We start from the raw sequence: 27475 nt of genomic DNA on the forward strand, positions 1-27475 counted from the left end.
ACAACTTTGGTGTCTGGATTGTCACTTTTTAAAATATGGCAACCCTAGCTCCATGTCTGCCAAAGCTTCTGCAACTCAGGCAATTCTGTTTCAACATTTAAATACCTGCTGAGAACTTTTATTTTCCATCAGACTTATGCAGGCAATTAAGAATACATCTTTGCGCCGTCATGGAGATGCCACACGCCATACTTGGTGAGAGGGTGGCATTTTGCAAGCCCTTGCTGCTCATCTTCTCCACCCCAGGGGTGTGCTGAACAACCTGGGGCTGTCAAGTGGTGACGTGGGTAGGACATCGCCTCTTCTACTTTCACTGCCTGTGGAGAGTGCTTCACCCCACCTCATAAGTGGGCCAGCTCTGCCCTACAGACTTAAATTGGTTTAACAGCCAATCCTTCTTCCTAGAGAACTCTGGGAACTGTAGTTCTGTGAGAGGAATAGTGGTCTCCTAACAGTTCCCAGTACCCTTAGCATACTACTGTGCCCATGATTCTTTGGGGGGGGGGGAACCATGGCTGAGAGGCAGTGACTGGCTCAAAGACACACCGTGGGTTTCCAGGCCAGGTGGCATTTTTGAACCCTCGTTTCTTAATTCCAAGTCTGATAATCTAACTTTCTTAAAAGACACAAGTGCTGAGTTTTGTGATTTTCTGACTAGGTTTTTGAATGATGTATTGGTGTTGTGGCTAATGTTGTTATGGCTGCTGTTACTTTGAGCATGTTAGAAATAACAACATAGAAACCAGGCTGTGATTTCCTGGTGTATATACATCACAACAACTAACCACCACAAATTCGCTATTCCAAGGATAGGGTTGCTTCCGATTCAACTGCCTCCTCTCCAGCAGCCGGGTCTTAAATCAATACTAGTAATGGGACAGGGTCATTTGCTGGACCTGAGGGAAGTCAGTAGTTTAGTTATGTGGGTTCAAGACCAGGGATGGTGAAATCTCAATTTCCAGGGCCAAAATACCAGATCCCAAACCAAATTGGGCCAATTTTGGTTGACCTAGGGTTCAGCTGGAGTGGCTTGAGAAATAGCCTCAGGACAGATTGGGACCTCCCAGAGCAACCTGGGGCTGTCAAAAGGCGTGAACAGTCTTAAGGAGGAGATGCAGGCAAGCAGATTGGGCGCTTCTGCCCCCTAACAAACACTGTGCAAAACCCCAAAGTGCCAAATCAGGCCCTGAACTGAACCAGGAGGGCCATGCACAGCCCTGCCAGTTTTGGATTTTCTCCGTTTCCTGTTTTTTTCCAACCTTAAGTTCAGTTCTTCACATTTTCACATCAGATTGTATCTTTCTAAAAAAAGTCCTGGTTAAAATTCAGTGCAAATTTCTCATGAATACACATTCTGGTATGCAATTTTACCCACTATGCCTTTCTTGGGCAAAGTGAAGTCCCCTAATATATAATGCATTTTGGCATGTTATCTGCACCAACGTATACATTTTAATGCACCATTCACCCTCGTAGATGCAGATTTCCTGGCTATGCTGTTTTCCTGATCCTAAGTTGCCCTTGCCCCAGATTTTGGTATTAGCCCTGGGGCTTTAACGTACAGGCACAATAAAGTTCCTTTCATCTTTTTGGGGATGGGAGGGGGAAGGGAAATGTCAATCAAGAAAACAATGTGGGGCTGGTTAACCCTGACACGGCTGTTCTGATCAAAATTGGAGACCTCCCTCCCCTTGCATGCAGCCACTTTAAAAGACAAAAGTCTGAAGATATTGTGATGAATCTCTTTGTTTTGACTCTTGAATGTCTATTTCAAAATAAACCAGTCGCATTTCTAGATCAGCTGCCCTGCTGGTGGTAGTGGGAAAATAAGTATTTTGAGGATGAGCACAACTCAGTATTTCCAGGGAAAACTGTCATCTATTTCTAGAGCTGAAGACTTTGTATTAAATTGCAGCCCAGGGAGCTATTTTCAAGTCTGCCACCTGCTGGCATGACATATTCCAGGCTATTCCCTTTTCACTTGCATCCAAACTCCAAAAATAACCAGCTTCCCTGAGCTATTTTTGAGGCAGATAAGGCTGCATTTTTTGAATAATAAGCTTCTTTTGCCATTAACCACTGGGTCAGACATAACAGTGCAACCCAGAGAAGCCGGAGTACTGTGCTCTTCAGTGACTGAAAGGCACTCATGTGTTGATAAATTTAAAACTGGCTGCAAGAGGTTACCGTGAGATGCCTTACATTCCAATCCTAACTATGCCTAGTGGGAAGCAAGCTCCACTGAGTTCAACAGAACTTACTCTTAGGAAACTGTGTATAGGATTGAATCATTAGGGCGACTTCAGGCAGCAACTATTTTGCAGGAGGGGTTCGACTGCCTTCTGAAAAACACCCCAACTTCTCTCCTGTAGACCAGAGATGTGAGACTCAGGAACAAAGACTGCTCTGAGAAATAGTCTGATTAAAAAAAAGATCAAAATATGTGTCATGAGCAATCTGGAACAACCCTGGCCATTCAATGTATGGAAACAATTTCAAGTGTGTTCCAGGTATCGTCTGGACCTTTTTAAAAGACCAACCAGCAACAGGAGGTCAGCACCTAAATTGGTCACAGGTGTTTTGTTTTGTTTTGAAAGCAGCTAAAAATACATCGAATACAGATGGACAATAGCCAGGCACCTCTTTAAAGAAAACAAGTATCGGTCGCAGAGCGTAAGGTATTGCAGTCTTAGCTGCAGTTACTGTAAGTTGCCTGGCTTTTTGCAGGGGCAAGCCATGGGGCACCTTAAAAACTGTTTTTTGGTGGCGCAAGCTTTTGTGGAATAAAGCCCATTTGATGGTATGCATTGAATGTAGTCCTTGGGAGCCCATTTTATGCTCCCTTGTCATTAGCGAGGAACTTGAATAGCTGTGCCTGCTTGTCTTGCAGATTAGGCAAATGAAGAAAGAGTTCACCCCAGTCACGATCAACGTTTTAAATACCAGCACACAGGATGAAGGACGTGGTACAGAGGGAGAGCGAGATACATTATTCGTTGGCTCCTATCTCCCCAGGATCAAGACCTGACCAGAAAGGAGGAAGCTGTACGTAACCAGTGTAGAGCTTACTGGGAGAGGCTCCTTAGCCCTACCAGGGAGCCTCTTGCATTGATGTTAGGACACACAAAAGTGGCTTGAAGACTATCATCAAAGGACGCTGCCTCATACTGAAGTCTTATCTGTGTCAGTGCTGTCCACACCAGGGGTCACGACTGTGTCTGCCCACCCATATCACCTATGGTACCCTCCAAAGGTCTTGGAAAATGTCCCTTCCAAAATCCACAATTCACGAGAGACAGTTTCCCTGCCCTGACTCGGCCTCTTCTAACCCTTTAAACATGCCCACATTCCACAGAACACCAATGCTCCCATCGTCTCTGAACAGAGGAGAGGTGCAAAAAGTTTGTCTCTGTGAGCAAACATGGCAGCGGCTGACGTAGGTCCATTTTCTCCATTGCCTGTCTGTGTATGTATATGTAATGCTCATCCATCCCAAGCTACGTTCCTTTTCTCCTTTCCTGTGCTTTTAAATGTGGCGGCCATTTTGTGTCGCCATTTTGTAGCTGGTGCCCACGGCGCTCTCTCAAAATCCCAAGCAGAGCTTTTAGTCCCAAAAGGTACCTACACCAACCGGCACAGGATGCAACCAATCTAAATGTCGTAGGATAAGATTGCAGCTACGGGACCCAGCCTCGCTGTCTTCTGTTTACACCAGGCCTGAAACACCTGCAACCCATTAAGCTAAGCATGGGGCTCTGGTGGCTTGCCAAGCCTCCAAAATGGCAAAAAGCAGGCTGGCAGGAAACAATAAATAGGGGTGGGGTGGGCTGCTTTACACTTGCCGGGTCACAAATCAGGTCTGATGGATAAGCTGTTTCTCCTAGTCTTTGAGAGTGAGTGGTGCTTAAGAGTAACATCCCTGTTTTGATTTGGGCCACGTTCACACCATACATTTAAAAGCACTATTATACCACTTCAACACTCACAGATAATCTTGGCCACTGTAGTTTGTTAAGGGTGCTGGGAAGTAAGGATGTTACCCAGCAATTTGAACATAACTTGGACCTAGTCTCTATGGCTGAAACCCAACGAAGCATTTCCACTGGTAAAAGCACTTCAGGCTACATGCTGGAATAGCCTCTCCCTCTTCTAACTAAATATGCCCCCTAAATATGTTCTGGGGTTTCCCCACTAACTTTCCAGAGCAGATTTAGGGGACACAGGGTGGAGAAGAGCGACAGGAGATTCTGCCGAGCAGCCAAAAATGCTTTTGCTAGCAGAACTGTTTAGCTGGATACACACCCTATATAGGCAGCAGAAATAAATGGTGCAATGGACTATATACCATTTTAGACTTGCAGATGGGAAAACCCATGTTTTTTTAGCTCTTCCTTACAGCTGACAGACAAACCCTTCCTTGCAAGCAGAGAACAAGCTCAATAGGGAGAGGGCCAGGGTAGAATTTGTTACACTGCGGTGTCAATGTTCCACTTGAAGAGAGCTTCTACATGGAAGAATTTGCATTCCTCCTCCTGCAATCTGAAGTGTTAGCCTCACCTACCACCACATTCTGCTACAGGTTGGGTCCGACTCTCTTGCAAATGCCTTTAGGGTCTGGGTTCAAGACTGCCCAAAGACTCCCCCCCACCCTCCCCCAGCAGTGTACAGTCCAAACAAATCATACAAGTCACTGGTGGCACACCACTGCTGCAATGGAAAACTCTCCAACGAAGTCTTCAAAACGGATGGCACAAGATTGCATACAAAGGTGTACACTTGACTTGGGGACCTGTTACAGTTTTTAGTTTTTAAGAAGGGGGGCACTTTCCTTCACAGGTTTTGACTAAGCCACTTGATGTAGCTGTCCCTGGTTTGGAATCCTGCAGAAAAATTGGTAGGCCAAACGGTGAAGATCATGCAGCCGTGAAAACAGTCTTCAAAATGGTCGACAGTCACCGCCACACCTGCTTTCTCTAACCGTTTGGCATACATGAGTGCGTCATCTCTCAGAACGTCTATCTCGCAAGTCAGGATGTAAGTCTTTGGCTGGATGCGGAAAACCTCCTTCTCAGCTAGCAAGGGAGCAGCACGGACATCTAGCAAGGCAGGTATGTCCCGGATTATTTCTGACTTCCCCGTCGTCTGTGCGACAGGCTTGTAGTTCTTCCTGAACCTTGAAGGTAGGAGGAAAGTCCAGTCCAGGTGATCTCTGAAGGCATTGGCCTCACTCACGTCGAGGGCGGTGTGGTTGTTGACCACCATGGAATGGGCAAAGTCGTAATTTCCGTTGAAGTAATCTAGCCAAAACTTCACCATAACAAAACGGGGAAGGACAGGCGTGACTTCGTTCTGCTGGTACGAGGGGGTGTTGAAATCGAACGGCTGAAGGACTGGATAAATTAGAGCCTGCAGTTTAAATCTGGTGGTTACATTTTCCTCTTGAGTCATCTGCGGAAGCAAGGCAGACAAACAGGGCACGATTCAGATGTTGCATGCAATACTATCTCAATGTAACATATGTAAACACAATGAGAAAAGGGTTGCTTTATTTTCTTTGATGCCCTCAAAAGTAAATTTCACTCTCATCAGAGAACAGAACATTAAGACATCAAGACTGGTGTTTTTTTTTGGTGGCGCAAGCTTTTGTGGAATAAATTGTACTCTGTGACAATCCTCCAACTGAACTCTTACAGACTTTACTTTTCCCATTCTGTTGCCATTTACTTCCCATGAGACAATGCAATCCCAGTCCATCCCGGTCCCACACATGGATGCAGTAAAGTATTTCCCATCTGGTTCCTGTGCCGTTTTTAGAAGATAATTCTGGTGACATCCCCAATCTGCACATCAGAATAGTCACCAAAAAACACAAGTGGAATATTTACAGGGTGAACAGAGGGGTTGCTATCTCCCCACCCCCACATTTTAATTCTGTAAATCTGCTTAGAACAGCTTCAAAAGGGCGGCCATTTTGTCGCAGATAAAGCATCCCTTTGTGTATCCAATTACAGTGGTACCTCAGGTTAAGAACTTAATTTATTCCAGAGGTCCGTTCTTAGCCTGAAACTGTTCTTAACCTGAGGTACCACTTTAGCTAATGGGGCCTCCTGCTGCCGCCGTGCCACCATTTCTGTTCTCATCCTGAAGCAAGGTACTATTAACCTGAGGTACTATTTCTGGGTTAGAGGAGTCTGTAACCTGAAGTGTCTGTAACCTGAAGTGTCTGTAACCCGAGGCACCACTGTACATAGGAAGTGACGTATCACTGCTTCCTGTACCATTTTTAAAAGTGCTTTTACCTGGTGCAGAGGTGGTTTGATGAAACAAATGAGGAGCAGTTCATGGCAAAATCCAACCTGGACCAAAATCCTCTTGAGATCCCTACCTCCAGCCTTTACATTCTCTACTCCTCATATTCCTATGAGTATATACTGTAGACACACACATGATAATGGAAGCTCAAAGTCCATGCGTCTGACAAGAGTGAGGTGCCACAACTTATGACATAATAAAATGTATTAATCTTTCAGACACTTGGGCGTTTTTTCACTGCAACAAACATTACTAAACCGCCCCCCCCCCAAATAAAAGAGTGTGTATGCTGAAATGGAGCACAAATATGACTTAATTGCCTCTTGTAAGTGATCTGGAAAGTCACTAGCACTCACAGCCATGCAACCCAATCTAGCATTTGTTTACCCTGAAGTCAGTATCACCTTAGACAAGGCAAAACATTCACAGGATCTCCACTCAAAGTATCCTCCTCTTATTTCAGTTATCAAAGTCTGGCATCTTACTCAATCCACATGTAGAAACCTACCTAAGGTGTGGGTTAATTACTTGTTTATTGCCTTCCCACAACCTTGGTAACCTCTTTCCGGGATGAGTTCTGGAGAACTTGAAAGCTTGCAACATTTGTGCTGCGGCATCATCACACTCATTGCAATGATTTAATGGAACATTTAGTGCCCTGTCCTCCAAATGTAATAATAATAATAATAATAATAATAATAATAATAATAATAATAATAATATTTTTATTTATACCCCGCCCTCCCCAGCCAAGACCAGGCTCAGGGCAGCTAATACCAAATATATAATACAGTGGTACCTCGGGTTACAGACGCTTCATGTTACAGACACTTCAGGTTACAGACTCCGCTAACCCAGAAATAGTACCTCAGGTTAAGAACTTTGCTTCAGGATGAGAACAGAAATCATGTGGCAGCAGCGGGATGCCCCATTAGCTAAAGTGGTGCTTCAGGTTAAGAACAGTTTCAGGTTAAGAACGAACCTCCAGAACGAATTAGGTTCTTAACCCGAGGTACCACTGTACATTAAAAACACAAAATCAAACAATTGGTTAAAATTCAGTTGTGGGACTCCAACTCCCATCAGCCCCCATCCAGAGTGGTCAGTGGCCAGGGATGCTGGGAGTTGGAGTTCAGCAACACCCAGAGGGCTACAGGTCCCCCATCCCTGATTTAGTGCTTGAGAAGAAGCCCTACACCCTTCTTCAAACCTTCTGCTTGTCAACAGAAAGCAACAACAGCGTATAAGAAACTTCACCAACTGACCTCACTCAAGGTGGGTGAAGTTGAGAGTCCTGCCGTTTACAGATTGTTTGTGTCAAGAGGAAGCACAGAAGTTAAGCAGCTTTATCATTCAAGAACTAATGTCAAGGACTCCCTCTCTCCATATGAACCTACCCGGACTCTGAGATCATCCTCTGAGGCCCTTCTTCATGTGCCTCCTCCTCAAGAAGTCCAGAGGGTGGCAACATGAGAACGGGCCTTCTCTGCAGTGGCTTCCCATTTGTGGACTGCTCTCCCCAGGGAGACTCGCCTGGTGCCTTCATTACATACCTTTAGGCACCAGGTGTTTTTCATAGAAGTTTTGTTGTTTATAGCCAATGGCCATCGCAATATGTTTTTCATATTGTAGTTTTATTTTATGAACCACCTTGAGATCGACGGATGAAGGTCAGTACACAAATTTCATAAATAAGGTTTAATTTAGACTCAGTTCTACTCTTTAAACACGCTCATGTCCCGCTTTCCCATTAATTATTCCATTAGCTATTAACCTGAAGTTGGCTTACAGTCCAAACCAATGACTGACGTCTGTCTAAACTTGCATAATATCCCATCTTCCCACACAATGATTTCCTGCTGGAAACGAGGGCGCAATTGGCTACTGCTTTGGCAAGAAGAAGGGCGTTGGCAGTGGAAGATTTCATTGTGAACTGTAAATCAGGGCTAGTCAATATGGTGCTCTAGGTAAAGGTTACCAGATTGACCCCGGATTTACAAATCAGTCCCCATACAAAATCCATTGAAGTTTAAAAGTGTGTCCTCGGATTCATTGAAAAAAATATGGTAATCTTACTCTAGGTGTTATAGGCCTGCAGGTCCCATCAACCCTAGACAGAATGACCAATGATCAGGGCTGATGAGAGCTGCGGTCCAACTGGAGGCTGCCAGTTGGCTGCCCATGTCCTTCCTAAAGTATGGAGATCATGCTGGGACCATAACTCATGAGAGAGTGTCTCCACCCCCATCATTCTGCCCGGACGCTGAGGTCCAGCGCCAAGGGCCTTCTGGCGGTTCCCTCATTGTAAGAAGCAAAGCTACAGGGAACCAGGCAGAGGGCCTTCTCGGTAGTGGTGCCCGCCCTGTGGAACGCCCTCCCATCAGATGTCAAAGAGATAAACAACTACCTGACATTCAGAAGACATCTTAAGGCAGCCCTGTTCAGGGAAGTTTTTAATGTGTGACATCTTGGTGTATTTTTGGTTTTTGTGGAAGCCGCTCAGAGTGGCTGGGGAAACCCAGCCAGATGCGCGGGGTACAAATAAATATTAATAATAATAATAATAATTAGAGCCATGCTTTGCTTGTTCTGCTTCCAATCCCTGTTTTCTGTAATCTGCAGTTACTTGGTGCCGCAAACTGCAGAAAACAGGGGTTGGCACTGGGACATTCTGCAGTGTAGCTCTACGCTGAGTAATGGTCCCCAGCATGTTCTCCACGCTTTAGGATCCCTAAAGCACTTGTGTTACCTCTTGGCATACAGCAGCGGCCAAGTTTCCTCCTGCGCTGTCTCCCGAAATGGCAACTCTGCTGGGATCCACAGAATATCGCGCGAGGACTTCCGGGAGCATAAAGTGCTTCGTAGCCTGGAGGACGTCGTTGAACTGCACTGGAAAGTGAAAGTCTGGCACGAGCCTGTACCTGCAATGAGATAAGCAGTTTCTATTGGGAGCAGTGTTCTGGACTCAGCACTCACATTGGGTAAGGCTAAGGCCTTGGTGTGCCTTCGACCGTATTCGAAATTTGCCATGGTTGAAAAGGACAGAAGAACACAGCCCTTGCAAGATCAGGACCATGGACCGGCCAGTCCAGAATCCTGTTATCACAAAATGCCGTACTTTTCTGTGTATAACACACCCCCATGTATAAAACGCTCCCTATTTGGGGGGAATAAAAATTAAGAAAATGCGGGGAGATTGCCCAGAGTTGTTGAGCTTTTTTTGCCTGGCCGATGCTAACACTCGCACGCATCGCAACAGCCTCCTAACGTCTGTCTCCTCGCCGGCAGAAGCAGCCTATTGCCTGCCCAATTGCCACAGCAACACCCAATCAACACCACCCCTTGCCACAGACACCAATAGCATGCTGCAGACCATCTCTGGCTTGCAGCATCAACCAATCCCACGTTCCCCCCTAGGCCTTCATGAACTTCCCAGTGACTGGTATTCAAAGGCATGATGCTTCTGACAGTGATGGTAGAGCCTAGCCATTGTGGCTTGTAGCTGTTGATAACCAGAATCCTTCACTAGCTTGACTAATCACTGGGCTGTAAGAGATCCAGAAATGCCAGGGAATGGCTAAGCAAAGGAGGCTCCACCATGGGAAGGGTACAAAGGGAGTGCCAACCCTCCTGGCTCAGCCAGCCTCTTGTGGTGTCTGGCCTGGGAAGATCCTCTGCTTCCACCACCAGCCTCCAAGCCAAGCCTATTTTGTTACTGTGTGTAGAGTGAAACTGCTGCAGAGCACGCATGTTTCTATATCAATGCTGGTCCAATAAAAGCTCTCCTATTTGTTTCAACCAAAACACACCAGAGTGTTATGGAATTACCTGGTGTGTGTGCGTGTGTGTATTGTTTTTTCATCAGGAACATGGGAGGAGGGTGCATGCTACAGCCCTGACAAATATCACTCTGTGGCAGCTATAGACAGCAACAAAAGCCCAGCGGTCACGCTTAAAATTCCAGATCTAACATAGCTTCGGCTTGCTCAAAGCTGTCATTTGTTTTTTTAGAAAAGTTGGCTCTTTATGTAAAAAGTTTGTCATCTGCACATAAGGCCACTAGAGGGCAGTTGGTGCCCTGAGCTGGATAAAAAGAAACAGAACACTTTCCGTTCTGAAAAGGTTATTAGTATTTTCTTATGAATGTGCTATGTATGTTTTATGCAAACTGCTTAGGGATTTTTTTTTATTAAGCTGTCTATAGACCTTGTTAAATAAAATAATAATAATCAAGAGTTTGGGTAAACAAAACAAAAAATTTTTTGCAGACATACATTTATAACTAGCAACATGTGTGTATTTATATACAGTATTGTGTCTGAAAACAACAGTAAATATGGGGAGATAATGAATGAACCAACTGAGTGCAAAAGATTCTTGAGGGAGCAAATCAGGCAACCAGTCCTCCTTGTGGGGTTTCTTCAAGGAGAGAATCACAGATCATTATAGTTCAGCTGTTACTTTGCCACTGGATTCCACTGGGAGTGATGGCATCACAGAATAAATTAGAAAAGGGAGGAAGAGACCCCATTACTGGAATATTTATGTTTTTGCATAATCAATTACTGGGTTGTTGTTTTTTGGGGGGGAGGAAGAATAACTGGGAAAAGGGGCATTTTAAAAAAAAGTTAAGTAAACACTAGTACTTCAGCACTCTGTTCTGTTTCCTATTATCCCAGGGCTTTAAAAATCAACATCTGCAATTGCTTCTAAAGACTTGCCGATCAGAAGGTTGGCAGTTCAAATCCCCACAACGGGGTGAGCTCCCGTTGCTCGGTCCCAGCTCCTGCCAACCTAGCAGTTCGAAAGCATGTCAAAGTGCAAGTAGATAAATAGGTACTGCTCCGGTGGGAAGGTAAATGGCATTTCGGTTTGCCAGAAGTGGCTTAGTCATGATAGCCACATGAACTGGAAGCTGTACGCAGGCTCCCTCAGCCAGTAAAGCGAGATGAGCGCCGCAACCCCAGTCGGCCATGACTGGACCTAATGGTCAGGGATCCCTTTACCTTTTATGTTCTGCTATAATGCTTGCATGGCAGTTTCCTCTGATTCTCAGTTCTGCTCCCTCTCCCATTAACATTCTGGACACTGGGAAAGAACTGAGGATCTCTTTTAAGCCTTTTAATGTCTTTTAAACTCTTTTTAAAGCCTTTTAAACTCTTTTAAAGCCTTTTAAACTCTTTTAATGTGAGTTATTGACCCACATTAAGTAAGCGCACAAGGGGAATAAGCATACTAGCCCCACCTCTTGTTACCCTGTAGGTGTGCAGGACCTCCCCACAAAGTTTAAGACACCTGATTTTTCTAGGATTGTGAAGCACAAACAGAACATCCACAGGTATAGGATATTCCCCACTTCAGAAGATCGCCCTCCAATTCATGAATAGTTTTAGGAATGTCAACTGGGGGGTGGAGCTTGTACACAATCAACATTTCCCACCTTGCTTGTTGACTTTACTTGAGAAGATAATGCATGAAGATAGGATATTGCTGCCCTGTTCCCCTGCAATGTAATAGCTTCTTGCCTATGGACTTCTAATAATTTGCGCCTGGCTTTATTATTATTATTTAAAATAAGGAACTTCCCTGAAGTATACACTAGGATTGTCACCCAATTATTAGAGCAGAGTCCATTGATCAAGTGCATTGTAAACAGCCATCAGTTCTTCAAACAATTGCCTAGCAACAGTTTTGGGAAAAGGGCCTTCTTCCTTTGCATGTTGTAACTGATGCCATCACAGAAGAGGCAGCCCATCCTGTGTGTGAGAGAGAAGAGGAAACTCCTCCTTCAAAGATGCTGCATGTCACTTGCGGTTTTTGTAAGGCCTTACACTTTTCCAACGTATTGCCCAATTAAATAGGGACTGCCTCTTTTAATGCCTTGGAAATGGGTTTTAGTAGAACAATACAGTGGTACCTCGGGTTACATATGCTTCAGGTTACATACGCTTCAGGTTACACACTCCAATAACCCAGAAATAGTGCTTCAGGTTAAGAACTTTGCTTCAGGATAAGAACAGAAATCATGCTCCGGCGGCGCAGCAGCAGTGGGAGGCCCCATTAGCTAAAGTGGTGCTTCAGGTTAAGAACAGTTTCAGGTTAAGAACGGACCTCCGGAACGAATTAAGTACTTAACCCGAGCTACCACTGTACATCCAATCAGGGCTGGATTTAGGTTTGATGAGGCCCTAAGCCAGGCATCCCCAACCTTTGGCCCTCCAGATGTTTTGGACTACAATTCCCATCATCCCTGACCACTGGTCCTGTTAGCTAGGGATCATGGGAGTTGTAGGCCAAAACATCTGGAGGGCCAAAGGTTGGGGATGCCTGCCCTAAGCTACTGAAGGTAATGGGGCCCTTTATATGTCCAGCTGTCCTTTGTCAACAACAAGTTGTCGCTGTTTTTTGTGTTGAATATATGCTATATGGTAATTTGTGAACCTAATAGGTATCTAAAGCCGTCTGCACATGTTGCCGTGCAACCAGTCCATGCAGAATGTAGGCACCCTATATATAGAAATGAGCAAACCAGTGATATTTTAGGGAGCAGGCTAGCAGGCGGGGCCCATTACTTACATCACAGGAGCCTACACACCACAAAACACTGTTGCTGTATGTAGGTTTTATTTTATTTGTTTTTTTATCATATATTTTGGAAATGTACATCCAGGTTTTTCCCCTTTAATTTTTTTGGGGGGCCTCCAAGAGAGTGGGGCCCTAAGCTATAGCTTGTTTAGCTTATACATAAATCCAGCACTGTATCCAATCAAAGGCCCGGTGTACATCTTTTTGGAATCTATAAACTACAGCAGAACCTCTGTAGACCTGGACCCTTCCACATGTTTGGGACTGCAGCTCTCATCAGCCCCAGGCAGCATGGTCAAAGCTCAAAGATGGTGGGAATTCAGGAACAGCTGGAGGGCACCAGGTCAGAAGACTGAGCTACAATGCGAGCAACTTGCCCCTGCACGGGAGAAAACTGTTGCAACAGCACAACAAGGAAGAGGTATCTGTATCCCTATCACCTAGGAAGATGTAAGGTCATTTGATCACAATCTGGACCAGTCCTGCCTGCTCTGACTTGGCAGCTGCTCTTCACTGTCTCATCCCTGCTACCCAGAGTCCGTTTCCAAATTTATTTGTTGTCGCAACCATCATGGTCATTTCAACCACCGCAACAAAGAAATATACATCCTATCCCTACCATACTGAAGGCACATAGATGCACCATTAAAAGACACCGTTAGCCAACTTATACATACCGTATTTTTCTGTGTATAAGACGATGTTTTTGTATTATAAAATAATGTTTACAATTGTGGGTCATCTTATACATGGATAGTGCAGAGGGGAGACGGGTGATTGTCTGCAGCAATGAGCTGGAGATTGTCAGCGATGATTGGGCGGTTGATTGGTGGCTGCAGCCATGTCTGCTGTTGATTGGCTGCTGCTGCGTCAATTTAGTGGGTGGCTGGAGGCTGTGGAAAGGCCTGCTGTTGATTGGTTGCCGCTGCGGCAATAGAGCAGGTGATTGGTGGCTTTGGCGGCGCATGCGATTGGCAATGTTGGTAAGAACCCCCCCCCAAAAAAAGCTCAACAATTCTGGGCAATCTCCCCCTATTTTCTTAATTTGGAGTCCCCCAAAATAGGGGTCATCTTATATCTTATATACGGGGGCATGTTATACACGGAAAAATACGGTACATACCGGTATATATATTTTAAAATGTGAATCAAATACATTATTTTCTTTATTTCATTGACAATCAGATCACTACACCAATGTCTGCTTCTCTGGGTATGCTATGCTGGGGATTAAACACAGGACCATTTGCAGACATCTTGTATTTTCTACCACATGCTTTTTATACCTGTAAAGCACTGACGATCCAGGTGAATTAATGTGGTCCTTCACTAGGGCTGCAATCCCAGACACACTTAACCTGAACTGGCAGTATGTCCCAAAATGGCACTTAACTTCTGAGTAGAAACGTTCATAATAACACAGAGCCAACATATTGTGTTTGGAAGAGCATCTGACTGGGCCATGAGTGATCGCCAATGATGAATGATTTGTGTTTGGAAATCGGCAGACAGCAAGGCTAGTTCCTGCATCGGATTCCTCACTAAAAACTATAAGTGTGAATGCATGTATAATTGCAATGTTATCCTAAATGGAGAGGTGTCTTCCCAGGTAGGGCAGTGTGGCTGTGCTAGTTTCCTGAAAAGTGTTTCACTGTTGTTTACTTGGGGCAGGTGGTGGCACAGTCAAAACCCAATGGCAGAATTGCTGGATTGGCTTTGCTGGCATATTTTTTTTGGGCAGTAACAGCACCCCACCTGCCAGGAAGCTAGAACAGCTGCTTCTCTCCACCTGCCAACATCATCAACATGAGCAACTATTGTGTTTTGCTAGTCTTAACCACAAAGCCTTTCCAAACCATCCACATTGCACTGAAACCCAAGATGTACTACAATGAATTGAAGAAAATGTTCCATCTAACATTTGTTAAAAAACCTGAAGCATTTCTGTTAGGGATTTGGCAGGAAAAGACCTGCCAAAGAAGTTGAAAAATATCTTCATGTGTGCGACAACGGCAGCGAGAGTCTTAATAGCACAAGGATGGAGGACTGAGGAAATCCCGACTAAAGAATTATGGCAAAAGAAACTGATGGACTATGGAGAACTGGCAAAAATGACATATAAGCTACGGGACAAGGAGAACAGTGACTTTAAAGAGGAATGGGAATCTTTTACAAAGTATCTAAAGATGCAACAAAGTGAATTGGATTCCTTGGCAGGCTTTGAATAAACACTCACAAACTTTGTACTGATAATAATCACTTAGATAAATTAAGGACTTGTACAATTCTGTAACATGCAGAGAATAGCATTTATAGATAAACCAGAGATTGGAACTGAGGGAAGTCAGGGGGGCGGGGTTGTTTTATGGGAGGGAGGAAATGGCGGGGGGAGGGAATTAAGGATGATATGTTTTAAGATAATATGTTTGTTGAATTCCTAATAAAATAATTAAAAAATAAAAGAAACCCAAGATGTACCAGCTTATCCCATGCTTGCCATACTCACTCGATTGAAACAACTACAGCGTCCAGAGATTCAGCCATAATTGAGCAAAGATTGTTATAGTAACCTCCTCCTGGAATCAGAGAGACAACCAGTTATTTCATGAGGCGTGTCTAAACCACCCTTTAGGCAATGGTCATAGGGCAGATTGCAAGTTAAGAATATACTAAACACCTAAGGCGTTAAAACTAATCAACACTTAGGACAATTACAGGGCTATCACATATATCTAGATTTAATCCTTTAAATCAGCAGCAGGGACTTCTGTATGTTGTTTGGCAACCCCACCTCTAGCCAGCATGACCAATGGTCAGAGAGGAATGCAGTTTGCACTTATAACCTTGAGATAGTGGACTACTGCAATACACTCTACGTGGGGCTACTTTTGAAGGTGACCCGGAAATTACAACTGATCCAGAACGCGGCAGCTAGACTGGTGATTGGGAGCAGCCGCCGAGACCATATAAGACCGGTCCTGAGAGGCCTGCATTGGCTCCCAGTACGTTTCCAAGCACAAGTCAAAGTGTTGGTGCTGACCTGTAAAGCCCTAAACGGCCTCGGCCCAGTATACCTGAAGGAGCATCTCCACCCTCATCGTTCAGCCCGGACACTGAGGTCCAGCTCTGAGGGTCTTCTGGCAGTTCCCTCCCTACGAGAAGAGGGGTTGCGGGGAACCAGGCAGAGGGCCTTCTCGGTAGTGGCGCCCGCCCTGAGGAATGCCCTCCCATTGGATGTCAAGAAAAAAACAACCACCTGACTTTTAGAAGACACCTGAAGGCAGCCGTTTAGGGAAGTTTTTACTGACTGATGTCTTAATGTATTTTTAATCTTTTCTTGGAAGCCGCCAAGATGGGCAGGATATATATATATTATATGTAATTATTATTATATTATTAATGCCACGAGGCAGCTTTCTCTGCAACTTAGGACTCTTTGCATCTATTGGTTCCACCCTACATCAATCACTCAGATGTCCTTAGGGAAACTGATGTTAACTTATCCAGAGACCACAAAATAGGTGTGTGGAAGGATGCAGTGGAACGAGAACATGGCAGCCGCCCAGAAGACATACTTGCACTTGCCAGGGCCCATCCTCCTCCGTGGATGTAGACCACACTGCGCCTTAGCTTTGCCCCTCCTTTCGCCAGTGGCTCATACACTCTGACCTCCACGCCGTCAAACTGAGTATCTGTTATCTTCACTCCTTCCGAGGACTGGGGATTCAGCTGGTCGAAGGCACCAATCAAGAAGTTCAGGGCTCTCAGATGATGGCCAAGTCCCAGGAAATGAACCAGATTGCACTAGAAGGAGAAGAACGAGAAACCAAGCTGAAAAAGGGGGGGGGCAGTGTTTGAAAGAAGGAGGGAAGTAAGAACCCCTGTAAACATTAGCTTTGCCAAAAAAGAACATGCCTTGACGTGTGAACCTTTCTACTTGTTCTAAAGTAGTAGGATTGCAAAAGTATTAGAAGCTCAAATGACCCTCTTTGGCTGGCGGATTTGCTTCCTCCATCAACACAAAGGCTGAAATCCTAGTCTTGCTTTCCTGGGAGTAAGTCCCATTGAAACTTAATTGTGAGCTGATCGTATAGGATTGCATGGTTAATGTTTCCTGCCTCAGCATGAGATCAGGTTACCAATGCCTCTAAAGCCAGGAAAGGGAACCTGCGACCTTCCAGCTGTCCCTGAACTACAACTCCCAGTCTCTTGCTATCAGCTCAGCTGGCTCCATCAATGTCTGGAGGCCAAAGATTCCTCCCATCCCTGCTCTAAAGCAGGGGTAGCTAGCCTGCAGCCCAAAGTGCTAAAACAATAAAATGATACAAGGAAGGCCTGAGAGCCAAAATATGGCAGAGTGCCTGAATGTTTTGTTGTTGACTTTTAAAGTAGGCATGTCAAAGGAACAGAGAAGTGAACCTTTAGCAGAGATTTTGTAACGCGTCAGTGACGAATCAATTGCAAAACTTTTTTTTGGGGGGGGGGGGAGTACTCCTCCAACCACAACTAAGGGTCTGGTATCTGAAGAAGTGTGCATGCACACGAAAGCTCATACCAAGAACTGACTTAGTTGGTCTTTAAGGTGCTACTGGAAGGAATTTTTTTTGTTTCGACTATGGCAGACCAACACGGCTACCTATCTGTAACTGGAACTAAGGGTCGTAAAAGGCAAAGGGCCCCTGGATGGTTAAGTCCAGTCAAAGGCAACTATGGGGTTGCAGCGCTCATCTCACTTCCAGGCCAAGGGAGACGGTGTTTGTCCACAGACAACTTTCCGGGTCATGTCGCCAGCATGACTAAACTGCTTCTGGCACAACAGGACACCGTGACGGAAATCAGACTGCAAGGAAACACACAGCGGTACCTATTTCTCTACTTGTCCTGGTGTGCTTTCAAACTGCTAGGTTGGCAGGAGCTGGGACAGAGCAACGGGAGCTCACCCCATCATGGGGATTTGAACTACCGACCTTCCAATCGGCAAGCCCAAGAGGCTAAGTGGTTTAGACCACAGCGCCACCCGCATCCATTTTACCTTTGTCTTATTACAGGTCATAAGGTAAACCTAGTTGTATTAAAGCGAAAGGGCTGCCTAACTGCAGTATTTTTCAAAAAGCAGCACACGAGGGGTGTCCATCTGAACAACCAAATGACTGCTCTTCTAATATAGGGCCCATTCACACAAATGCTTTGGCGCTCTCAAGGTCACCAACAAAGAAATGTAGCAAAGCAGTTGCCTGAATGCTCTGCTAAAACCCCACTGTGAATCTGAGACACCATTACAAACACTGTGTGATCCCTTCACCACTGGTAGCAAGAAGCAAGAGCAGATTTGCAAAATCCTAATATGCCATACCGGGAAGGGATTTCTATGGGACATAGAAAATGGTAACAACTAAGACTGCAATCTATGCATAGGTAGTTTGAAAGGAAGCTTCACTGAAAACAGTGGGGCTAGTTTCAAAATACAAATGAAAAGGATCGCAGTGCAACATTTAAATTAGAATTATTAATCTGCACTAGCAACTTGTGTATATGAGTAAAGAAACAACCTAGAATTAGGGCTGGGTGATATCTGGTTTTCAACACTGCTATATATCGCCAGCTAAACATCACAGTATACTGATATATCACAATGTCTGAAATAAGGATGGAGTTAAGGATGACTGGCTTCACGGTTTTCCACACATTGTGATGTTTGCCTAGCACACAGAGAGATTCACAATACATTGCCTGTTCAAAATTTTTTGAAACCAATATGAGATGAACTTGAAACCGGTTTAGGGTGATATATCGCCCAGCTCTAACACACATCATGATTCGTGATATATTGCCAGGTCAAAAACTATGAAACAGATATCACAATATGGACTTCAAACCTGTTGTATTATGTTGCTCTTTCATATGGCAAAACCTGCTAATAACAGAGTAGTTCTGCCAAGCTCGACTCCTTTCCCTGTTGCCTTTGGACAGTGCCAGATGGTTTTATATTTCTTTAAATGCGGCCACTGAACTTTCACCTATTTCTGAATGTGCTTGCAGCCTGCTCCCCTTTGTCCCAATACTTTCTCCCTTTGGGGTTCGACTGAGGGCAGAGATTACCCAGCTCTGCTGACTGTCTAGCCATACAAATTATGCAAAAGGTTGTGTGTGTTTTTTATATTCATCCGAAAGCAAGAAATATATCATATGATAAAGCTGCCCTTTCACCCAGTAATCTAAGGGTTTGCTATTTTAACAACAGAAGTGGTGATAATTGCAAAGTCTTATCTTGGGGTGTTCGGGGGAGGAGGTTAGGAAACCTTCCAAATGAGATATTCAAGACAGGGCTGGGCGATAATATCAATATATTGTCCAAAATAACCTGCCTCTGTCCCCGCTCACCAGCGGCAGGCAGCCCTGGAAGGAAGTGTGATCTAATGTGTAGAACAACCTTCAGAGGGAGGAAAGCAAAGGAAATAAAAGCAAGCAGTACGTGAGCACAGTATCTGGATCCCGATCCCTCAGTGAGACAGTTACATCAACTGGGAGCAACTCTCCAGGGTTTCAGACAGAGCTTCTCTCCAGCCCTACTTGGAAATGGCAAAGGTTGAATCTGGAACCTTTCGCATGCAAGGCTTGTGCTCTTACCACCGATCCCCAGATGTTCTCCTAATGGACTTAACCCCTCTTCCATCATGCTCCAATATAGCAAATGCAAGACATAATTCGCCTGAGCCAAAAGCAAGGTGATCCACGTGCTCCCAAGCCCCTGCCGCACCAGCTTATCCCAGAACAAAGCAGATTACGGCTGCTACCTCCCTAAACAAAGACGACACAGCTTATTGTTGCAGATCTCATCAGGCTGAAGGTGTTCCAGGAAGGAATTAAGTTGCAGGTACAGAACAAATTTCAGGTGCCCTTGCAAAATCGCTATTCCAGTTTTCGATAACAGCATCGATGCAGCAAAAAGGACTTTGGGGGTCCTCAGCCAAACTTCTCTTGCTGGTTGGTCTCAGTCAATTGCCTTGTGCTGTCAGAAACCTAGGAAGGCAAGGCAGCTAAGAATTTGCATGCTGTGATCCATTTAATTCTAGGACCAAAGAGGCAAGCCAGATGAGGTCAGGATAGGTCCAGAAAGGGTGGCTGTTGCCACCATGCCCTGATTCTGAGCTTCCTGCATGGGGTGGGGGGACGACTCTCATCGGCCGTAGTTAAGTCACAACACTGATTCAGCACACCCTTGGTCTAATTCAATGAGGGACTACAACTCCCATCATGCCCAACCACTGGTCCTGGTAGCTAGAGATGATGGGAGTTGTAGTCCAACAAAAGCTGGAGATGCATGTTTGAGAAACACAGAATTATGGTATGTATTTTTTGTGCTTTTATACTGAAAGCCACTCTGTGATCTTTGGATGAAGGGTAGAATAGAAAAGGAAGGAAGGAAGGAAGGAAGGAAGGAAGGAAGGAAGGAAGGATAAGCAAAGCCTAAGAAAAAAAGGCCTAACTAGTGTTTCTCAACCTGTGGGTCCCCAGATGTTGTTGGACTACAACTCCCATCATCCCTGAGCTCTGGCCTTGCTAGCTAGGGATGATGGGAGTTGTAGGCCAAAAACATCTGGGGACCCAAGGTTGAGAAAGGCTGGCTAAGTCCTGTTGTGCTGGTTTTCTATATCCAGCGAGCTTTCAACATAGGAGTCCATTCTAAAATGTGACTCCTGCCCCTGCAGGCCAAAGTGGAGCAGTCCATTCTGCTGCCTCATTCTGTGATATTTATAGGCCAGACCTAAGTAATTTGTAGTGCAACAAAAGTATGGTTCACGGGAGGGTGTGTGTGCATGCATGCACTTCCACCAAGTCAGAGCATTTGCCCATGCAGCTCAGTATATCCTGCACTGACTGGCAGCAGCTCTCTAAGAGTTTCCAACAGAAGTCTCTCCAGTCCCACTTGGAGAGACCGTGGACTGAACCGGGGATCTTTTGTATGCAAAGCATTCCCTCTACCACTGAGCTATGGCCCTTTCCCTAGGTCCAGGTGTGGGGAACCTTTGGCCCTCCATATCTTACTGAATTAGAACTCCCATCATCCCTGGTGATTGACCAGGCTTGGTGGGCTTAGGGGGACTATAGTTCCGCAACATCTGGAAGGCCATGCTTTCTCCACCCCTGCCCTAGTTCTTTCTTACTGCAGAAGAGTAAGCAAATGATAGTGTACATGCTTGATAAACAAAGAATGATTATAGTAGCTAATAAGAAGACTTCAGAAATTCACAGGAGGATAACTCTATTAATGGCTATTGATGCATGGAAGCAATGCCTATAACAAAATATTGAATTTGGGAGTGATCCTGTTCAGCCAACCAGACTCTCTCTTTTTCATGACACCCCATTTCATTCCCCCCCTTTTCCATTGTCCTTTCTTTCTCCCAACCAGTGTTCAAAACCCTCATTGTTCTAGGTGCATTTTGCAACAGGGGATTTCATTAGCATGAGCAGATTCTGAGCTCTGGGCGCCTAAGATTTCACATTAAAGCTGCAGAGTAGAAGGAAAGGAGGGCTTTTTTCTGCCTCCCCACTTCCAGCTACTCTCTTGAAGACTGGAGAAGAGACCCTCTGAAGAATATTAGGGGGGTGAGCAGGGGAAGGACTAGACCAGGTGAAAAACGAACATAATATTTTGGCTGCAGTTCATTCATTTTCAGCTTTGCATCCTTGTTATTAAAAAATTGGGCCTAGATAAAGGACCCCTGGACGGTTAAGTCCAGTCAAAGGCAACTATGGAGTGCGGCGCTCATCTCGCTTTTCCAGCTGAGGGAGCCGGCATTTGTCCACAGACAGCTTTCTGTGTCATGTGGCCAGCATGACTAAACCGCTTCTGGCACAACAGAACACCGTGATGGAAGACAGAGGGCACAGAAACGCCATTTACTTTCCCACCGCAGTAGTACCTACTTATCTACTTGCACTGGTGTGCTTTCGGACTGCTAGGTTGGCAGAAGCTGGGATAGAGCAACGGGAGCTCACTCCGTCATGGGGATTCGAACCACCAACCTTCCGATTGACAAGCCAAGAGGTTTAGCCCACAGAGCCACCCACTCCCCCACAGCATTCCATTGCTGTGCCCATAACCTAGGTTTAAGGTGCCATTTAGCTCTTAGCTTTCACATCTCTGTTTCTAACACTGCTCCCAACCATTTTCCATGTTGACTGACCATGCTAGTCCTCGCTGGAAAGTCTCTCGGGTTTCCCCCTCCCCAATGCGTATTTATTTATTCATTTTAGTTTATATTCCTCGCTTCCTCCCTTGGCAGTCCCCCCCCCCCAGCCTGAAGAAATCCCCTTTTTGGGCATGGGTCTTGCCAATTTGGCTACATAATGATCCACACTCACTTCAGAAATGGAGGGAATAATTGTACATGGTGTAGCTACGCTCTGTGCAGCCTGCATTTATTTATGCTGTATGAATGGTTTTTTCTATTAGTTTAAGCCATTGAGAAGGCTAGTCAAGCAGCCTGGGTCACCTGTTTGCCCTCACCAAAGGAATGAAAGCACTTCAGGAAACAATTCTGCCTTTCAGGTTTACAAACCTGTTCTACTCCTGCAACAATGTTTAAGGGTGGGACGGGGTAAGGGAAGGTGTCGAATGCACCCTTCAACATTGGTTATTTCAATGGTTTACAAATTTTTAATTTATTTCATGAAACTGTCTTTGCATCAGTACATCTGGCGAGCAACCTCTCTGTCTAGCAGAGGATTCTGAAAGCCCAGTGGTGCAGTTCTGTGATGTTAGGCTATGCACTTTATAGTATATGCTGCAGGTCTTGTTTCAATGGTAATGCATATTGCTAAGAACTTGAAGCCAGTTTACTTTAAAGGATCAACTTACCTCATATATACCTAACTGACCACTTCACTTTGCAGAACTGGCACTTTTACAAGTGCCACAAAATGTTTATTCTGCAGTTCCAAGGGACTGATCCATCAGTGTGGCAGCTCCTTTGATATTAAACAAGTTCCTTTGCTGTACTATTTTCAGCACCTGCAAAAGACCCTTTTTTTTTTAGCCAAGTCTCTCCCCTGATACGTAAAGTTAACAAGTATTGTAAAATCTTATTTTATTAACTGCTGGTTTTATTTTGGTTTTGTGTTTTGTTTTGGTCCAGCTTGTTTTCAGTTTGGGCTTTTATCAATAATTTCATGTAAACTACTTAGATATTTTTACGATTAAGCGATCTACAAATTCCATTAAATAAATAAAATGAATATGGCAAGGCTGCATTGTAGGGCGTGTGTGTGTGTATGTGTGTGTGTGTGCGCGCGCGCGTGTGTGTGCATGCCCTATTGCTAAGTGGATCCCTGAAGTTAAGCCTTGGCATGATTGTGCCATGGGGAAAGTTTGCTAGAAAATAAATTGATTTCATACAAGACAATGCATCACGTAAACAGAGTGTGTGACCTTTTAAAACACACACAACCCGGAAATGACGGGCAGAATCCGAGACCAGGGAGAAGAGTTGGTGGAAGAAGATTGGAAGAAATTTTAAGACTATTTACAGAAACATTGTAAAATTAATGAATGTTAAAATGATGTTTGGATTGAAATGAAATGGCTTTAGCAACAAGGTTAAAAGAATATGAAAAAAATGGATTGATAATTAGATGAAAATATGAAGCTATAACATGTTAAGATACAGAATTGAGATAAATACAAAGAGGGAAAGGATTTGCTGAGCTAACTATGTGAACTGGAATACAAAAAAGGGAGGTGTGAGGAGGTCAGGGAAATAAGTATACGAAACAGAAGACATGAAAAGATTGATTTGCTTTTAATTGTTTTCTATTTTTCATGTATTTTGTATTTTTTCATTTGCATTTTTGTATTTTTTTCTGTTTTTAATTCTTTTTTTTATTCTGTAACTTTCATTTTTCTGTCTACAAAACTTTAATAAATATCTTATATATATAAAAAAATAAAACACACACAACCATGCTATCCTGGGGCACTTGTGGCCCTCTACATGTTGTGGGACTCCAATTCCCATCAGTCCTTGCCAGAACAGCTGTTGGCATTGAGTGGTGAGGCCACAGGTTCCCCCTTCCTGTTGTATGAGCAGGAAGTCTAGTTCTGGCGGAGAAAGCAGCCTATTTCAGAGCTCTTATGCCATTGCTCACCTTTGCACCAAGGGATCTCTGATCAGCTTCCAGAACTGCCGCCCCCCCCCCTTCCACCAGCATTCCCTGGAGCACAGCTTAAAAACTACAAAGGTATCAGACAAAAAGTTGATTTGCATTCCAAGGGCGCATATTTTAAACGTGAACACCACCAACTGCCATCCTTTTTTCAAGCAGACCAGGCGAGATGCAAAATGTGTTTGTTATCTGTCAAAGGGTTTCATTGCTTTGTCTTGGATTTCTGGGTTTGTGGGTCACCTGGGAGCTTGGGCTAGGCAGCAGCGCAGGGAAATATTTCAAATAAACAAATAAATGGCAATGCCATATGGAAGGAAGGCCTCTCAAACCAACATAGTTTACTAGAGTACGTCTAGAAGGGAAAGATGCTACAGATAGGGAAACTAGGGGATAAGGAAGATCTACAGACGCTGCCCTAGGGACGCTGGTGGCGCTGTGGGTTAAACCACAGAGCCTAGGACTTGCCGATCAGAAGGTCGGTGGTTCGAATCCCTGCGATGGGGTGAGCTCCCATTGCTCGGTCCCTACTCCTGCCAACCTAGCAGTTTGAAAGCATGTCAAAGTGCAAGTAGATAAATGGGTACCGCTCTGGGGGGAAGGTAAACAGCATTTCCATGTGCTGCTCTGGTTCGCCAGAAGCGGCTTAGTCATGCCGGCCACTTAACCCAGAAGCTGTACACCGGCTCCCTTGGCCAATAAAGCGAGATGAGCGTCACAACCCCAGAGTCAGTCACGACAGGACCTAATGGTCAGGGGTCCCTTTACCTTTACAGACGCTGCCCTAGGTGTATACTCTGCTTCAGGGCTGTCGTAAGCATATGCAGCGCTGGGGTGCAAAGATCTGCCCCCCCCCGGGTTGCCCAGTCCCAGGCGTGCAGGAGGGCAGAGCCGGCCAGCCGCCTCAGTGTCTCTCTGACTTGGCTGCCCCTGAACTTGTGGTGCAGAGCCACCCGCAGCAGAAGAGCCCGCCGTGGGCTCTTCCCTGGACCCAACTCTCGGGCCCCGGACTCTTGGCCTGGCGCCCCTGACAGCCAGGCGCCCAGCACCCCTAGCGCCTATGGGTAAGACGGCCCTGCTCTGCGTACACCCTGAAGCTCAAGTATGGAGGGAGGACACAAGAGAGGGGCCATTTCTGGCACTGTCCTGTTATCCCTGCAATTGTAGAATATTCACCCAAAGAGGCTTGCATAGCACTTGTGTAAATGTATTTTCCAGCATCAGACAAACGCTTCTTCCTTATCTCAAGCTTTTTACATTTTTAAAGAACATGCTGGCTGGGACTGATAGGAATTGCAGCTCAAAAACCTGGAGGACATCAGATTGGAGAAGGCTGGGCGATACGATAGTGCCAATTAGGTGTTTTGAACTCTTTGCAATTTGGGCATTGGGTTTTTAAAATGTTTTTAATACATGTTTTTTACTGCACAGAGACTCCTGGCTATGGGGCAACTCAGGAATACAATGAAGAATTAAAAAAAAAAATTGCAGCTGAACAAGGCAAGACGCCTTGAATCCCCTTTAGAAAATGCACATGCATGTCAGAAAGGGTCCTCCATTCCTATCAATCAGGAGGTCATTTCTAAACAATGCCCTTCCTAGAGGAACTACAGCAGGGGTGGGGGGCCCCTTTGCCCACCCCAGATGTTCTTAAGATTCAAATTCCCACTTGACTGTGAAGCTCCCTGGGTGACCTTGGGCCTGGCGCCAACTCTCAGGCTAACCTACCTCGCAGGGTTGTCGTTGTTGAGGATAATAATAATAATAATAATTTATTATTTATACCCCGCCCATCTGGCTGGGCTTCCCCAGCCACTCTGGGGGGCTTCCAAAAAAACATTAAAACACTGTGATACATCAAACATAGCTTCCCTTCAGATGTCTTCTAAAAGTCTTGTACTGTAGTTGTTGTTCTCTTTGACATCTGGTGGGAGGGCGTTCCACAGGGAGGGCGCCACTACCGATAAGATGGAGAAGGGGAGAACAACTACACCACCTAAAGCCCCTTGAAGGAAAGACTGGATATTTTAAAAATGTAAGAAAAATAAAGTACCTATTGTCTACACTGACTGGCAGCCGCTCTCCAGGGTTTCAGGAAGGGAGTATGTCCCAGCCCTTCCAGAAGCTGCCTGGGACTGAACCCGGGACCTTTAGAAGCGCTCAAGGCCTTCCTATCCCGAGGGCCACATGTTCTGCTGCCCTGGATTACATGAAAGAAGACTGGGGCGGAGGGTTAATGCTTTTCTTTTGTTTCCTTATGTATTTTGCGTTCACGTTTTGTATTTTCACGCTGTGCACCGAGCGCCTGTGATCTTTGGAGCAAGGGCGGTCTACAAATGTAGCAGCGCCTCCAATGCCCTTCCCACGAGTCATGAGCCGCGGTGGATCGGAAAAGGGCGCCTGGGGCGGGACCGCGAGAGGGAAGGCTGGAAAAGCGGAACGCACCAAGCGCGATCTGCTGCGTCAGGCGAGAGAGCCCGGTTTGCCCGGCGCTGAAACGGCTGCTTTGCTGTATTTTAAAGGCTGAACGTCCCCCGCGGTTCCCTTCTCGCCAACCTGGTGCAAAAGGGAAGGGGGAAGCGCCCACCACCCCCATTTTAAAAAAAGAGATACGCTGAAACGTCGCCGGCGAAGGAGGAAAGAAACGGAAGGAAAGCGCCGATTTCTCCATTACGCACAGCAAACACACGCCTAGGTGCGCGCCCCGCGGCTCTCACTGCAGCACCGCGGCGCGAGCTGAGCATCGCCGCCGACATCCGCTTGAGAGATGCTTTCAAGCCACCCCCCAAAAGAGGCAGAAGATCCCCGCCTATCTAAACCCTGAAGCGGTTATTTCTGCTTCAAGCGATCGCGGAGATCCGAGGGGACGATCGCCAGTGCGCTCCGCGCGGTGCCTGCCGTTATCTTCCTAACCCAAGGCGGTGGTGGGGGAGAGAGAGATGGAGGGGGTACAGAGGGGTTTAGCTTGGGAAGAAAGGAGGTGCCGGGGGGTCCCCCGCCTTACCGATTGCTGAGCCACCCTGAACGAAGCATCCAGCAGCATCAGCCGCCACGGCTCCGAGACAGTGCTGGGCAACGGCAAGTAGACATAATAGGCAGTCAGAGCCAGCAGCCCAGCCAAGAGCACCGCGGCGGACTTCATGGTGACGGGCGGTGGAGATGCTCGAGCGCGCAGCCTCGCCTCTCCGGCTCCTTTCGCGAAGGGGTGACTTTTTGCGGCAAAGTTTGCTCGCAGCGCCCATTCAAGGGTTTCATAACCTTCACAAGCCAATCAGAGGGGAGAGCCAGCAGAAGGAAGTCCAGGCTCTTCCGTCCCCTGCGAGCCCTCGTGTCCTTGCGATTGTTTTCATTTGGGGCGCTGCTGGCGCCGAGCCGCGCGCAGAGACACCTAGGGGCCGAGCGCAAGCGGTGC

At 45.7% G+C, this 27475-nt stretch overlaps 1 protein-coding gene and 1 long non-coding RNA gene across 2 annotated transcripts; one reads left to right on the forward strand and one right to left on the reverse strand.

Moving 5' to 3' along the window:
- Positions 1-70: 70 nt before the first annotated feature.
- Positions 71-4648, forward strand: LOC310845127. Its single transcript, XR_014564488.1, has 2 exons — positions 71-1246; positions 1292-4648. It is a non-coding gene; the product is annotated as an uncharacterized lncRNA (long non-coding RNA).
- Positions 2922-27475, reverse strand: NCEH1 (neutral cholesterol ester hydrolase 1). Its single transcript, XM_083739793.1, has 5 exons — positions 27068-27475; positions 16473-16701; positions 15404-15473; positions 9062-9233; positions 2922-5448 (listed from the first exon to the last, which is right to left on the reverse strand). The coding sequence occupies exons 1-5, from the start codon at positions 27203-27205 to the stop codon at positions 4831-4833; spliced, it is 1227 nt and encodes a 408-aa protein (XP_083595919.1). The 5' UTR covers positions 27206-27475; the 3' UTR covers positions 2922-4830.

Source organism: Podarcis gaigeae (assembly GCF_964106915.1).
Source record: "Podarcis gaigeae genome assembly, chromosome: 5".
NCBI lineage: Eukaryota > Metazoa > Chordata > Lepidosauria > Squamata > Lacertidae > Podarcis > Podarcis gaigeae.

Bases quoted from the DNA above. Each gene is read 5' to 3' on its own strand.
- NCEH1 (XM_083739793.1), bottom strand. From the start codon at position 27,205: ATGAAGTCCGCCGCGGTGCTCTTGGCTGGGCTGCTGGCTCTGACTGCC. The intron at 15,474-16,472 runs GTATGTCTTCTG...CTCTGATTCCAG, and splicing joins ATGGGCCCTGGCAAGTGCAA to GAGGAGGTTACTATAACAAT. The intron at 5,449-9,061 runs GTAACACAAGTG...TTGCTTCCGCAG, and splicing joins CCGCTGCTGTATGCCAAGAG to ATGACTCAAGAGGAAAATGT.